The sequence below is a fragment of the Mesoplodon mirus genome (genome assembly GCF_964341445.2).
Source record: "Mesoplodon mirus genome assembly, chromosome: 8".
Lineage (NCBI taxonomy): Eukaryota > Metazoa > Chordata > Mammalia > Artiodactyla > Ziphiidae > Mesoplodon > Mesoplodon mirus.
Genome location: NC_138984.1, coordinates 84,427,192 through 84,442,326, shown reverse-complemented (window position 1 = coordinate 84,442,326; position 15,135 = coordinate 84,427,192). Strand labels below are relative to the sequence as shown.

At 40.2% G+C, this 15,135-nt stretch overlaps 1 protein-coding gene across 3 annotated transcripts in view; it reads left to right on the top strand.

Moving 5' to 3' along the window:
- Nucleotides 1-8,875: 8,875 nt before the first annotated feature.
- Nucleotides 8,876-15,135, top strand: part of FASTKD1 (FAST kinase domains 1) — a 34,289-nt gene continuing 28,029 nt past the window's right edge. For 2 of the 3 annotated variants that reach the window (XM_082630149.1, XM_082630148.1), the window contains exons 1-3: nucleotides 8,876-8,942; nucleotides 10,929-11,447; nucleotides 14,119-14,187. In XM_082630149.1, the coding sequence (XP_082486275.1) occupies nucleotides 11,113-11,447; nucleotides 14,119-14,187 (404 nt within the window). In that variant the 5' untranslated portion in view covers nucleotides 8,876-8,942; nucleotides 10,929-11,112. Of the gene's footprint in view, nucleotides 8,943-10,928; nucleotides 11,448-14,118; nucleotides 14,188-15,135 lie in introns of those variants that run through there. The other variant, XM_082630150.1, reaches the window with a different exon arrangement.

Below are 15,135 nucleotides of genomic sequence, written 5' to 3'. Positions count from 1 at the left end.
AGAACGTTAAGTTACAGTCATTTAAATTTTTCACTCATTTACCTGAGGTAAACTAGTAATTATCAACAACAGTTGGGCATGTGGTACTCTTTAAACATCTTCACCAGTTTTATTAGCTGTAAAACTGAGAGGACAATCCCTGCCACTTTTAAGCCATTGCCTTCATTGCAGGGGAGCAGCAGCATACTCCTCTTTGAACAGTTCAGAGGTTGTATGAATGTACACTTTGCAGTGGGGAGGGCAATTCTGCAATACCTTTAAAAATCCGATTTATACTGAGCACTCTATTAAGATAGATTTTTTAAGCGTTGGTTTGTTTGACTTTTGTTTGTTCAGCTTCCTTCAGAATATATTTTTATTTAGCTATAATATACAGATTTATTTTTTAGGTTTCTGCTTACTGGTAGAGGTAATGTGTGACATTGCTGTGACATTGGTGTAGTCTCCCTCTTTCTCACCCATTCAGCCAGAGACATCTTTGAGGATATATTACAGATTATACCATAGTTAACTTTTCTTTTTTTTTTGCGGTACGCGGGCCTCCTACTGTTGTGGCCTCTCCTGTTGCGAAGCACAGGCTCCGGACGCGCAGGCTCAGGGGACATGGCTCACGGGCCCAGCCGCTCCGTGGCATGTGGGATCTTCCCAGACCAGGGCATGAACCCATGTCCCCTGCATCGGCAGGCAGACTCTCAACCGCTGCGCCACCAGGGAAGCCCCATGGTTAACATTTTGAGGTGTACAAAGGTGACATTACTAATCTTGTTCTAAGATATACTATCTTCCTAGAGAGATAGACTTTCATATGAAGTGACTGAAGAATTATTTAACAGTAAAATGTTAATAAGTACTTAGATATAGTATACATTATAAGTGGTCAGATTTTAGAAGATTCTTGAAAGAAGTCTTGAAGCAGCATTACAAATGTCCATTCAAGGACTGGTGGCTGGTGCTGAACTATGACAAAGTTTTCACTGCTCTTTTCTTAAGAAGAGTTGTTTTGGGGGGAATTCTCTGGCGGTCCAATGGTTAGGACTCAGCGCTCTCACTGCTGGGGCACCAGGTTCAATCCCTGGTCGGGGAACTAAAATCCCATAAGCCGTGTGGCACGGCCAAAAAAGTTGTTTTGTTCATTTTAATTAAGCATGTCACCTTTTCTCAGATGGTTATAGAATGTGGTAGTTGTTTTCTTTCTCTAGATGTCCTTACTTGGACAAATGAAAAATTGGCATGCTTTGCTGGGTCTCAAACATGTTGAAATTTCATTGGTCTGTGAAATCCAAAACTTTCCCAAATAGATTTGACACGGATTTATTGTTCCAAGAAGGAAGATGTTGCAAGTAACAGGAAGTATTATTATCTACAGCAATATGGTGGCTTGAAGAACAAAGGATTTATTTCTCTCTTACATAATAGATCTGAGGTGAGAGGGCCAGATCAGAGGGCAGCTTTACTCCATATAGTCAGTCAGGACCTTGAGTTCCTTATGTATAATTCCAATATGCTCCAGGGCCTTGACAATGCATGATTAGAGTGTATTGCCGGTTTCAGGCGGCAGGAAGGAAAGAGGTTGTGTCTTAAGGCCTAAACCAGGAAGTAATACATGCCACTTTGTCTCTAATTCCATCAACAAAAACTTAATTGCAGGGCCAAACCCAATTACAGGGTACTGAGAAATGTAGTATTGACATGTGTCCAGAAATAAGAAGAAAAGTTATTTTAATAGAAAATTAAGTCTGGGCCACATATCCCATTAAAACATAGTTATTTGAGGGACTTCTCTGGTGGCGCAGTGGTTAGGAATCTGCCTGCCAATGCAGGGGACATGGGTTCGGGCCCTGGTGCAGGAAGATCCCACATGCCACGGAGCGACTAAGCCCATATGCCACAACTACTGAGCCTGTGCTCTGGAGCCTGCAAGCCACAACTACTGAGCCCGTGTGCCACAACTACTGAAACCCGCGCACCTAGAGCCCGTGCTCCACAACAAGAGAAACCACTGCAATGAGAAGCCTGTGTATCACAATGACGAGTAGCCCCCGCTCGCTGCAACTAGAGGAAGCCCGTGCTCAGCAACGAAGACCCAACGCAGCCAAAAATAAAATAAATAAATTTATTTTTTAAAAAAGATAGTTATTTGCATAATTAGTTTATGTGACCATTTTGTACTATGAGCAGACACAAGATTTGCTGTGATGTTGCTAGTGTTTTGAAATACATTTAGACTCTAGCACTTGTAGGTGGACTGTTAGAATCACTTTTATTAACAGATTTAAAGAAAAATTTTTATAATCATCAAAACGGGGTTTCAAGGGGTGATTTCAGTTAGACCTTAACTTACTTTGTATACCTTTTTTAAAGGTAGGATTTTAAAATTAAAGTTTAACATATATTCATAAACCGTAAGTATAGCTTCATACATTTTTACAAAGTGAACATACAGGTGAAACCTCCACTAGATTAAGACATAGAGCAATATCAGCATCCCGGAAGCGCCCCTCATACCCCCACCCCATAATGCTATCACCCCACCCCTATCAAAGATAATTTCTATTCGGAGCTCCATCAGCATATATTCGTTTTGTCTGTTTTAGAAACTTATATAAATGGAATTATGCATATATATTCATTTGTGGCTGGCTCTTTTGCTCAACGTTGTGTTTGTGAGATTATCAATATTGCTGCGTGCAACAATAGTTTGTTCTTTCTAATGTCCGTATAGTACTCCATTATATGTGTGTATTAGTTGGGGTTCTCCAAAGAAACAGAAGGAATAGGATATAAATAGGAAGAGAATTATTATGAAGAATTGGCTCACATGATTATGAGGGCTGAAAAGTCTCACAATCTGCTGTCTGCAAGCTAGAGACCCTGGAAAGCCGGTGGTATAATTCCAGTCCAAGTTCCAGATCCAGGGGAGCTGATGGTGAAAATCTCAGTCCAAGAGCGGAAGACCAATATCCCAGCTTAAGCAACCAGGGAGGAAGTAGAAGGGGTGAATTCCTCCTTCCTGTGCCTTCTTGTTCTATTAAGGCCCTCCATGGACTGGATAATGCCCACCCACATTGGGGAGGGCAGTCTACTTTACTGAGTCCACCAGGTCAGATGCTAATCTCATCCAGAAACACCCTCACAGACACACCTGAAAATAATATTTAATCTGGGTAGCCCTTGGCCCAGTCAAGTTGACACATAAAATTGACCATCACAATGGGTATTGAATAATTTATCCATTCTACTTTAGATGGATATTTTTGAGTTTTGGATATTATGAATAAAGTTTCTATGAACATTCTTGAATCTGGTATATTGGAGCACATATATTTTGCATGTACGTTGGAAATATACCTAGGAATGGAATTGTTGGATCTTAGGGTGTGGATAGAATCAGCTTTTGTAGATACTACCAATGAGTTTTCTGAAGTGGTTGTACAATACTTTTGTTGTATGTGCCTTTTTTTTTTTTTTTTTTTTGGTACGCGGGCCTCTCATTGTTGTGGCCCCTTCCGTTGCGGAGCACAGGCTCCGGACGCACAGGCTCAGCGGCCATGGCTCACAGGCCCAGCTGCTCCGCGGCACGTGGGATCTTCCCGGACCAGGGCACGAACCCGTGTCCCCTGCATCGGCAGGTGGACTCTCAACCACTGCGCCACCAGGGAAGCCCTGTATGTGCCTTTTGATTCCAGTATTAGTGAGAGCTCTCATTTGCAAATAAGAGATGCCCAGCTTGAAGTAGTTTAGGTAAAATGGGGAATGTATTGCTTCATGAAACAAAACTGTTGGACACTGTGGTGGCTTTAACATGTCCGTAAGTTCTTTAATGTAACTTTCTTCCAACGACTAAGGCAAAGTGATAGTTTGTGATTTTTGGAGACTAGGTCATAAAAGCATTTTGATTTCCTCCTTGCTGTATCTCTTGGATCAGTCACTCTAGGGGGAATCAGCTGCCATGTCTTTAAGACACTCAAGCAGACTATGGAGAGGCACGTGTGGCAAGAAACAGGCTTCCTGTTAAAAGCCATAGAGGAATTGAGGCCTCCTGCCAACAGCCATGTGAGTGAGCCATTTAAAAGCAATCCTCTGGCCTCAGTCAAGCCTTCAAATAACTCCAGTCCTTGTTGACATCTGACTTCAATTACATTAGAAATTGTGAGCCAGAACTGTTTTGCTAAGCTACTTCTGAATTTCTGATCCACAGAAGCTGTGGGATAATAAATGTTATTTTAATTCATTAAGTTTGGGCATGTATTTTATACAGCAATGTATAACCAATACAGAGAAGAAAAAATAGATGGAATGTCACGGAACTTCTCTCTTGTCTAATTCTACTTACCTGTTTTTTGGCTTATTCTCTTGACTGACTTCTTCAAGAGGCTATGTCACATCTTGATAAACGGAGTCTCTGCCAGCTCCAATTATAAAATGCCAGAAAAGTCTTTGGTTAACATTGCAGTGACAGCCCCCAAATTTGTGCCTCCCCTTAGAGAGTGAGGGGTGTCACTGGGAAATGTTTGTGCCTCCCCTTACAAAGTGAGGGGTGTCACGGGGAAATGTCTGTCCTGCTAAGAACTACGTTTTCTTGCATCTGAGTAAGCATATGCAAATACTTCTCATTAGTGGAAAGTGCATGAAAAGGATGTGTATTACGTCCAGACCAAGGTGTTTATGAAGTGCTGTGCCTTTTCCATGTCATCTCTTCCTGTTTCCATCAGCTGGATCCAGAGTATTTTAAAGGCTTGGGAGATTATTGAAGAAGCCTAGTTTCCTGAATCTCTGTGTGGAGAAAAGTCCTCCACTGACCAGGGTTACCCACTGGTTGTAATGTCATGTGATTGAGAAATCAAATTCTGTAGATTAAGCCATTGATATTTGGCTTTACTCATTACACCAGACATCATTACCCATCTAATAGGCCAAGGGCCTGAAGCAGTACTAGATTTGGTCTAGCCTGGGTCATTTTAGTCTTTGTAGTGTGAAGTATGGAGTCTGATACCAAAAGAGAGGAAGTAGATGGGCTGGACTACTACAATTAACCTACCTTTACTTTAGAACAATGAAAATTTTTGCTTCTACCCATAGATAAATAAATTATTGTTTGTTCTAATTTTCTATTATATTGCCAATATTATGTTTAACTTTTTAAAAGTGCATTTCTATTGTCACATATATTTCACAGTAATATAAACAAGTGTATAAATTTGAACATTCTATAGAGGTTTAAAATTTAATAATTGCCCCTAACCCTTTCCAACTACATTTTCTTGAGGTATCCAATGATACTCTTCTCTATTCCTATTCTAACATTAAAAATCCTTATTTAGTATCCTTTCTCCCTCCCTTTGACAAAAATGAGATCACATCACACATATTACATATTATGCTTTCATTTGAATTAAAATGTAGGGGCTTCCCTGGTGGTGCAGTGGTTGAGAGTCCGCCTGCTGATGCAGGGGACACAGGTTCGTGCCCCGGTCTGGGAGGATCCCACATGCTGCGGAACGGCTGGGCCCGTGGGCCATGGCTGCGGGGCCTGCGCGTCCGGAGCCTGTGCTCCGCAACGCGAGAGGCCACAGCAGTGAGAGGCCCATGTACCGCAAAAAATAAAAATAAAAATAAGTCATGAACATCTTTGTTATCTATACAGCATTCCATAGTATGGGCATAATATAGTTTATCTAGTCATTCTCCTATTGGACATTTCAGTTGTTTCAAATTTTGGTTAATATAAATAATACTGTAATAAACATCCTTTTATGTATATCCTTATATATTGAGGCTTATAAATCTGTAGGAAAGATAGGCAGAGGTGAGATTATTGCGTCACATAATACATACACTTTTTTTTTTTTCGTGGTACTTGGGCCTCTCACTGTTGTGGCCTCTCCCGTTGCGGAGCACAGGCTCTGGACGCGCAGGCTCAGCCGCCATAGCTCACGGGCCTAGCCGCTCCGCGGCATGTGGGGTCTTCCCGGACCGGGGCATGAACCCGTGTCCCCTGCATCGGCAGGCGGACTCTCAACCACTGTGCCACCAGGGAAGCCCCTTGAACATTTTTTCACGTGCCTGCGGCCATGGAGTAAGGTCTATTGAAGTCCTTTGCCCATTAAAGAAATTTTTTTGTCATTGGGTTGAAGGAGTTCTTTACATATTCTAAATATTAATCCCTGCAGATACATCATTTGCAATATTTTCTCCCATTCTGTGGGTTGCCTTTTCACTCTGTTGATAGTGTCGTTTGATGCATACAAGTTTTTGTAGTTTGATGAAGTCTAGTTAACCTATTTTTTTCTCTTGGTGCCAGTAATTTTGGTGTTATATCCAACAAAAACATTTTTTTACTGGCAGAATTACTCCAGGAGAAAAAGCATTCATTAACTTGTGATAAAAAAGTAAAACAGTTCCTGATGTTGGGAAACTGATCTGATGTTCATAGCTAAGCATCAATGTTATTTCAAACTAATCTGGCACAGTTTAAAGCATATTGGCCTCCTGTGGGAATAAGGAATCTCATAGAACATCAAGATCAGACAAATTCACTGTGCAACACAAAATACCAAAGATTCCCCTCTTGCTAAATGAATGAATGCTACTTCTTTACCAATCTCAGCTTTATCCCCGCTTCGGTCAGCCTTCTCTATAGTTAAAATTTATTAAGGTGCCCAATCACAGAATTGCCCTATTTCCTGACAGCACCCAAGATAGAGCAAACCTCATCTTCCTTAGGCCCTCCCCGAAATTACCCACCAAAGCCCAAATCCTGTAAGAGGTTCCTTCTAACACTCTTTTACTGAGCTGCCAAATGGTTTCCTACAGTGTTCATTTTCCTGAGCTGTAACAAGAAGTCCATCAACTGCAGGTTCCTGGTGGGTTTTGGCTGAAGGGCATTGACATTTGCTAAGAGGAAAGTTACAGCCACCCTTTGTTAACCACTTGTCAGCCCTGTAAAAGATGCTTCTTCGTGACTTAAATCGTTAGCTAAAATGAAATTTTATAGCTGTGGATTTAAATTATTACCTTAGTTCTCAGGTGTGATTTGTATATAAATACGTATTTTATGAATGCCTTAGACTGCAAGTAAAGAAAAAAGTCGCTAACAGTGACTAAACAAAAAGGATTTTCTTTTCTCACATGGACAGTGTTTCTAGAGGAAGGCAAGCTGTTGGCATCTGTTTGTTCCTTAGACTCGTCTCCTAATAATTCCACAAACGGGTGAGAAGGAGACAAATAGCCCCTAACAAGTGAAGAAACTGTCCTGTCACTATCGTTTAGGCCTTACTTTTGCCAGGAGCTGATCTGGCACTCATAGCTCAGCCTTGGTATTCTGTTGAACATAACAATTGCACAGAATACCAACATGAAACAAGGTTACTCTCTGACTGATGGGTCAAGACCAAAACAAGACCATTCCGTAATTATACCTGAACTCAGACAAAAACAAGAATATTGTCCAAACCAGGACTTCCCTGGTGGTGCAGTAGTTAAGAATCTGCCTGCCAATGCAGGGGACACGGGTTCGAGCCCTGGTCCGGGAAGATCCCACATGCCACGGAGCAGCTAAGCCCGTGTGCCACAACTACTGAGCCTGCGCTCTAGAGCCCATGAGCCACAACTTCTGAAGCCTGCGTACCTAGAGCCTGTGCTCCGCAACAGGAGAAGCCACCGCAAGGAGAAGCCCATGCACTGCAATGAGTAGCCCCCACTTGCCGCAACTAGAGAAAGCCCGCGCGCAGCAGCAAAGACCCAACGCAGCCAAATATAAATAAGTAAATAAATTTACTTAAAAAAAAGAATATTGTCCAAACCACAAAAAATGACCAAACATCCACTTACCTTGGCTAATATGAGTGAGGGCTGCTTCTTTACCAATTACAGCTTCAACCTCACTTCTTTCTGCCTTCTAGATAAAGTTTATTAAGATACTCAGTGAAATTCTCACAGCAGCTAATGTAGAGAAAAGTCCCTCTTAAACCCCTGAATCACTTAACAAAAGGGCAAATACTATAGTAAGTTCTTTCTAACACCGTCTTAATTTGACACCCCTTAGGGTGTGTTCTGCTTCATTGCAACCAACCAGTAATTCCAACTTTAACACTAGGTGTATTCCTGGTGGTCTTTGACTGAAGGGCACTGACAGAGGTCATGCTGAGTCTCATCCCTATGCTTTTTCTCACATTTGTTCTGAAACCCCTTCTATCCTGTGCATTCAGATCGACCTCAGTTTTCATATTTATTATCAGTTGATCTAGTTCCCAACAATCCAAATCAGTGTTACTCCAAGAGTGCTCTGTGATTAGTGGTTGCCTAGAGTGTTAGGGATGTTGGGGGAGTGACTGCTAAATGGTTACAGGGTTTTTTGGGGGATTATAAAAATATTCTAAAATTGATTGTGGTGATGTTCCACAACTCTGAATTAAGAAAAGCCACTGAATTATACACCATAAATGGATGAATCGTATGGTGTGTAAATAATTTCTCAATAAAGCTCTTAAATTTTTTGTGGTCTGGGACTGGTACCTGCCTACCACTACGCAAGTGCAGAAACTGAGAGAAGTTTGATGCTTTTATAGCATTCGATAGTTATTCCATACGCGTTGAACATAAATAAAAATCTGGACGTGTCTTTTCCATGTTTAAGTTTTCAAATTTCACTTTTCTAAGTATTCATTTCTATTGTATATTATAAAAATATCAGTCTTCACGGACTGGGAGAAAAACCTCATATAGTTGAGAAACACGTGCCCTAAGGACCTATAACTTAAAGACCTGTGGACCGTGTCTCAATGAGGAACTACAATACCCAGAATTCCCGCCAAATGCGTAAGCGACGTCCATTCCGCCGACCTCGCCGCGACGTGCCCCTGGGCGTGTAGTGCGTGCCTTCGGCGGTGCACGCTGTGTTCGCCCGGCTTCTTTTCATGGTTTGGGGACGGACACCACCAGAGGTAAGGTGATGTCTTTCGAGGAAAGGCTAAAAACTCTGGGATATGAGGGGGGCGTGAACGACACAACCGAGCATGTTGCGTCCCTTGCTGGGAGACGTGGAATAGCCTGGAGTTCTGAGCCCTCGTAACCAGGCTTCACCGCGAAGTTCCCTGGCGTTGAGGGAAAAACTTGACCGCAGGTCCGGCCGGGTGGCGGCGATAGGTTTTCTTTTTGCTCACAGCACATTCTCGGGCCGGGGACCCTGGGTTCGGCTGAGAAACGGAGGCTTTCTTCGGGGTATTGGATTTCCCGGAGCGCGGAGGACTAGGGCAGGGCTGATCCCTCTCCCAGCCAGGACCGGGAGACCAAATTCATTCGTTCAGCGCCACTGTGTGCCAAGCGCGGAGGATGCCTGCCATTTGCAAAGGGTGTCGTTGTGTATCCTGCACAATACCTGTTCACGGCGGGTAACCTATCTCTCATTTATAGTCCCAAGGCCCCTCCTTTGGTTAAGTCACTTCCCCAAGGTCACTTAGCTGGGGACTTGACACCTTGGTATTGTAACCAGTGAGTTCCTTCCACTTTCAAATGTGGATAGGCAGGAGACTCTTTGCTTTGTGCAGAGTTGTGTATGTGTGTGACCCAAGTCGGCTTGGATCGGGATGATGTACAGATTGCCACAAAGTAGTCAATATTGTCTTATCGTTTTTTCTCGGGTACAGACAGTTCGGCGTAGCCATAGGATTCTGAGGCATACTTTTAGTGTTGGTTTGTTGATGTAATGAGGATGTTCAAGTTGAAAGAACTGGGTGGTTGTCCCAGCTTCATTAGTACTAGAGTAGTTTTTTTTAGCCTTTTTGAACCTAGCTTTTCTCTGTAAAATGCAAATGATAGCATCTACCTGGCAGGTTAATTGAGAGAATTTAATGGGATAACATATTTTAAAAGTCCTTTGTAAAATATTGCAGCAGTGTTAGATGATAGGATTTTAGTCCCAGCTTTTCTAACCATTGTTTCTCAACTAGAAATATAGACATTTATAATGTATTTTAAAAACAAATTATTCTTTTTCTTTATTGTCTTTGGTTTTCCTGTTGCATCACTACGCAACTACATTACTTGATTTCTTCATATGTCCTGATTGGGCTTTAATCATCTCATTTATTGCTTAAAACCGACTTAAGGTCAATCGTGATTAAACTGTTTGAGCTCTTTTAGTGTACAAGGAGAAAGGAGCAAGAAATTATCTTGAAAGCAAATATACCAGAAATCATCCCTCTGAAAAAAATTTTTTTATTATGGCTCTGAATTAATGGCTACTCTTCATAGAAACTATAAAGGCAATATGTTTATTTATTGCAGTTTTGTTCTTTTATTTAAAAAGTTGCTTCTTTTTGGTTTGGGATTTTTTTTTTCCCTTCTGCTTTTATAGTCAAATTTGAAAATTTCATGTTAAGTGTAAGATTTAACATTTTTAAAATGGAATGCGGGAGGCTTCCCTGGTGGCGCAGTGGTTAAGAATCCGCCTGCCAATGCAGGGGACACAGGTTTGAGCCCTGGTCCAGGAAGATCCCACATGCTGCGGAGCAACTAAGCCCGTGTGCCACAACTACTGAGCCTGCGCTCTAGAGCCCGCGAACCACAACTACTGAAGCCCACGAGCCTAGAGCCCATGCTCTGCAACAAGAGAAGCCACTGCAATGAGAAGCCTGTGCACTGCAACAAAGAGTAACCCCCGCTCACCGCAACCAGAGAAAGCCCGCACACAGCAGCAAAGACCCAATGCAGCCAAAAATAAATACTAAAATAAATAAATAAATAAATAAATGAAATAGAGTATGGAAGGAAACCCCTTTTCCTGGATATTTAGTTTTGGATTAAATCCTGCTCTCAGGTTCAGGCTAAGAACAAAGTGTGTAGTTAGTGGAGGAAAAGCTTGTTATTTTAATTAGAATTTTGGAATTTGATAGTTATAACATAACTGTGTTAAACTGATTTTTTTACAGAAATTGCATATTGGAATGGGATTTGGAGTCATCATAATGGAAGCAAGCTACATGAAGGAAAAACAGTTATTTTTATACCAGCATATTGCACCTGACTGCTAGTTGCAAATGGTTTTCTTTACCTAAGAAAATTTGTGATGTAAATGAAAAGATAGGTTTTTTTCCTAGACTGATTGTTTACAATATGCTTCGCCTAAGAGCTATTTGTCCATTCTCCCGGAGAGTGTTTCAGTTTCGACCCTTTAGTTTCGAACCATTACTTAGTCAGATGAATAAGTGTACAGATGAAGAGCAAATATTTGATCTTATTGAAAAAAACAAAGCCATACTTTCAGAAAAGCAAGTGGCATGTGCACTCAGTATGCTTTGGCAGTTTCAAAAGCAGAAGATCAGCTTGTTAAAAAATGTGGAATGTATCAGAGACCATCCTCAATTTCTTACTCTTCATAATTTAACTACAACTAAAATGGAATTCATGAATGACAATACCTTGGTGAATGTGTTATACATCATACAACAGTAAGTAATGTACTTTTAGATTTTATAGAAATGATTGTAGTTTATTTTTATATTTAATTTTCTAAAAATCTCTTTAAAAGGAAAAAATGTTTTTTTCCCTTTAGTTTTCCTGATTACTATTTTTTTATTTTATTTTAATTTTATTTATTTTTAGCTGCATCGGGTCTTCGTTGCTGCATGCGGGCTTTCTCTAGTTGTGGCAAGTGGGGCTACTCTTCATTGCGGTGCACGGGCTTCTCATTGCAGTGGCTTCTCTTGCTGCGGAGCACAGGCTCTAGGTGAGCAGGCTTCAGTAGTTGCAGCACGGTGGGCTCAGTGGTTATGGCACACGGGTTTAGTTGCTCTGCGGCATGTGGGATCTTCCCGGACCAGGGATCAAACCTGTGTCCCCTGCATTGGCAGGTGGATTCTTACCACTGAGCCACCAGGGAATTGCCCTGATATCTAATATTTTAAAGATATGTAGAGGATATTCTTTGATTATGGTAATCATTTCACAGTGTATATACATATCAAAACATTATGCTGTACAACCTAAATATATACAATTTTTGTTAATCATATGTCAATAAGGTTGGGAGAAAATTTAAAAAGAAAAGAAATTTTACATCATTCGCAAGGGAATCCAGCCTTCAGAAGAGCTGGATGCCCTAAATGAAGAATTCAGCAGCTGTATAAAAGAAAAAAGGACACAAAAGTTAAAATTAATCTGTTTATTAGTCTCATTGGTGAAATTATCCAAGGTGCAAGGGCCATTTAAGTAGCTATAGATGTCAGCACTGTACAAAGCAGAGATACAGTTGTTTTTATTAGGGTGTCACCATATACAAGAAAGGGGCTTAAGGCTTTACTTATTTTGGGGGGGTGGTGGTAGACTAAAAAAGAGTGACATCCCTTTTTTGGTGGGCTTTCTCAGATTTGCAAAGTTTTTTCTCTGAGGTACATGGTGGGATGGGTATGATAATCAGTTTTGTTTTCTCAGTGGTCATATTAGTTTGGAAAATGCTGAATCAGACGAAATTAAACAGATCTTTATTGCAGGACTCTTCAGAGCCTTCAGAGCCTGCAGGACTCTTCAATATACATATGCTAATGTATATTGTGAACCTTTCAGCGGGGGTATTTTCCAAACTTACTTATCTACAAAACATTGTGTTGAACAACTGCAAGAACACTGCACAGATGGAGAAATGCTGCTTCATGGAGATTTGCCCCCAAACCGCATTTCTGTGTATCCCTCCTAAGTCATAGTTTAGTAAGGAAAGGATTTTAAGAGTAAAATATAATTTTGTTTTCAAGTTTTTAAAATAGCATGTAGTATGATTTTGTTTCGTGACTCAACCTGAAAGTCTTTGACTTTTAGGAGACAAAATAACCTAGCCTTAACATTATAAAGATGTTGAAATTGGTTAAAAAGAGATTTTTATATGTACAACATATAATATATATTGCTTAATTATATATAGAAAATATCCATTGTTAATGAAGGTATATGCTTCGCATTGTTAGTGAAGGAACTGCTATATGCTTCTGGTGGTATAATATGTATCCAGAACTATAAAAATGTCCTTGGACCCAATAATTTTGCTTCTAAGATTTATCCTATGAAAGTAATCTGAGATACATGTAAAGATTCTTGGGCTTCTCTGGTGGCGCAGTAGATAAGAATCTGCCTGCCAATGCAGGGAACACAGGTTCCATCCCTGGTCTGGGAAGATCCCACATAACAGCGGAGCAACTAAGCCTGTGTACCACAACTAGTGATCCTGTGCTCTAGAGCCGGTGAGCCACAACAACTGAAGCCCACGTGCCTAGAGCCTGTGCTCCGCAACAAGAGAAGCCACCGTAATGAGAAGCCCGCACACCGCAACAAAGAGTAGCCTCCGCTCTCCACAACTAGAGAAAGCCTGCGCGTAGCAATGAAGACCCAAAGCAGCCAAAAATAAATAAATAAATTAATTAATTAAAAAAAAAAAGATTCTTGTACATGGTTATTCATCCCGACATTGTTTGTAATATTGAAAAACTAAGATCCTAGTAAGTTGGTGAATGTTTAAATGATAATTTATTCACATAATTAATAGTACACAACCACTAAAAATTATGTTTTGAAGAATATGTAATGATATGGGCAAATGTCCACAATATAATGTTAACTTACTGAAAAAGGCAGGATATAAAAATGTGAAAGAAATATATATATGTCTTCAAGTATGTAGAAAAATAACTGGAAGGAAATGCTCCAAGTTCATGATGGTGGGTATTTATGAGTAGCAGAGTTATAAATGATTTTTATTACCCACTTAAAGTTTTTCTTTATTTTACAAACTTTCTCCTATAGAAATATTTTTTTGCGGTCAGAGCAAAGTAGTACTTGTTAGGTGTACTTTTAACATAAAATGTATCATTGAACATTTTGTTTGTTCAGTGGAGGTCATTGAAATGTACAGATAAAAGGATGAGAAGGACATGGGATAAAGTATAGGGGTTTATTAGATTGTACCAAGAAATCAGAATACTGAAATGAGATCAGACCAGAAATAAGGACTGATTGTGTAAGAATATAATAACTTGAGGTTTACTTTTGCATTATAATCCTTACTGCATGTATGTTTTTAATAATTTTAAAATGTTTCTGTATGGAAAATTATTTTCTCTTGATTTTATTGAGGTTTGGTTTTGAGGCCCATGACCCGCTAGTTGAAGCACTAGTTACAGAAGCATGGAGAAGACTGGAAAGGCAAGTACTCTGGGTTTTTCAACTAAGATCAGGGTTATCCTTTTCAGGGTTAGCACAGTGAAATCTTATAGGGAAAGAATGGGGAGCTGCTGCCTAACTATCAAGCTTCATTGAAAAAAATGTATTTAAATTCAGTTTACTTCAAGGGGTTTTTGATTGTGTAAAGTATGCTTTTTTAGCGTGGTGAAATCTTGTAGGAAAAGAATGGGGAATGTGTTTTTTTCCTTAAGAGAGAAATAAAAGTATTTCAAATATTCCCTATTTAAGGGTGTGGAATGTAGTGTGCTTTAAACATATATAATTAATCAAAATATAAATAGAGTCACTGCTATTCTTGGACTAGGCCTTCTGAATTTTCTTTTCTGAAAGAGTTCTGCTTCAGAAAGAAAAACATTCTGAGTGATAGGCTGTCAGTAAAAACCCTAGATGTTCAGGAGTCATAAAAGGAGAAAGAAGATACCAGTTCAGGAGAAAGGAAAGCTATATAACTGTTTAGCAGCATCTATAGGTACTTGTCTATCACTCCATCTTTATGAAGAGGCAGTGAGCAGAGTCTTAGAAGCTAACTGTCTTAGAAGCTTTCAGGTCCACTACTGTGAATAGTATCAATTCAGATCTCTTTCCTACTCTGTACACAGCTATATCTTTAGCATATTGCTATAATCAATAATCATCTAGAACGGGGCATGACCAGAAATACGGCCGCCCCCTCCCCCGTCCCACACCCCACATTCTTGGGGAACCTGGTGCTAAACCATTGGTAGATGACCTACTTCTGGGTGGGGGGTTTCATAGTAGCAGAGCAGCTCCCTGCTGTGATCTATTGAAAGTCAGCCCTCAACACAAGGGTTTGTAAAAAAATAAAAAGAGAAAAAAAGAAAAAAGAAAGAAAGCAAAAAAAAAAATAAAAAATAATCATCTAGAAAAATGTGAAATTTGTTCAGAGTA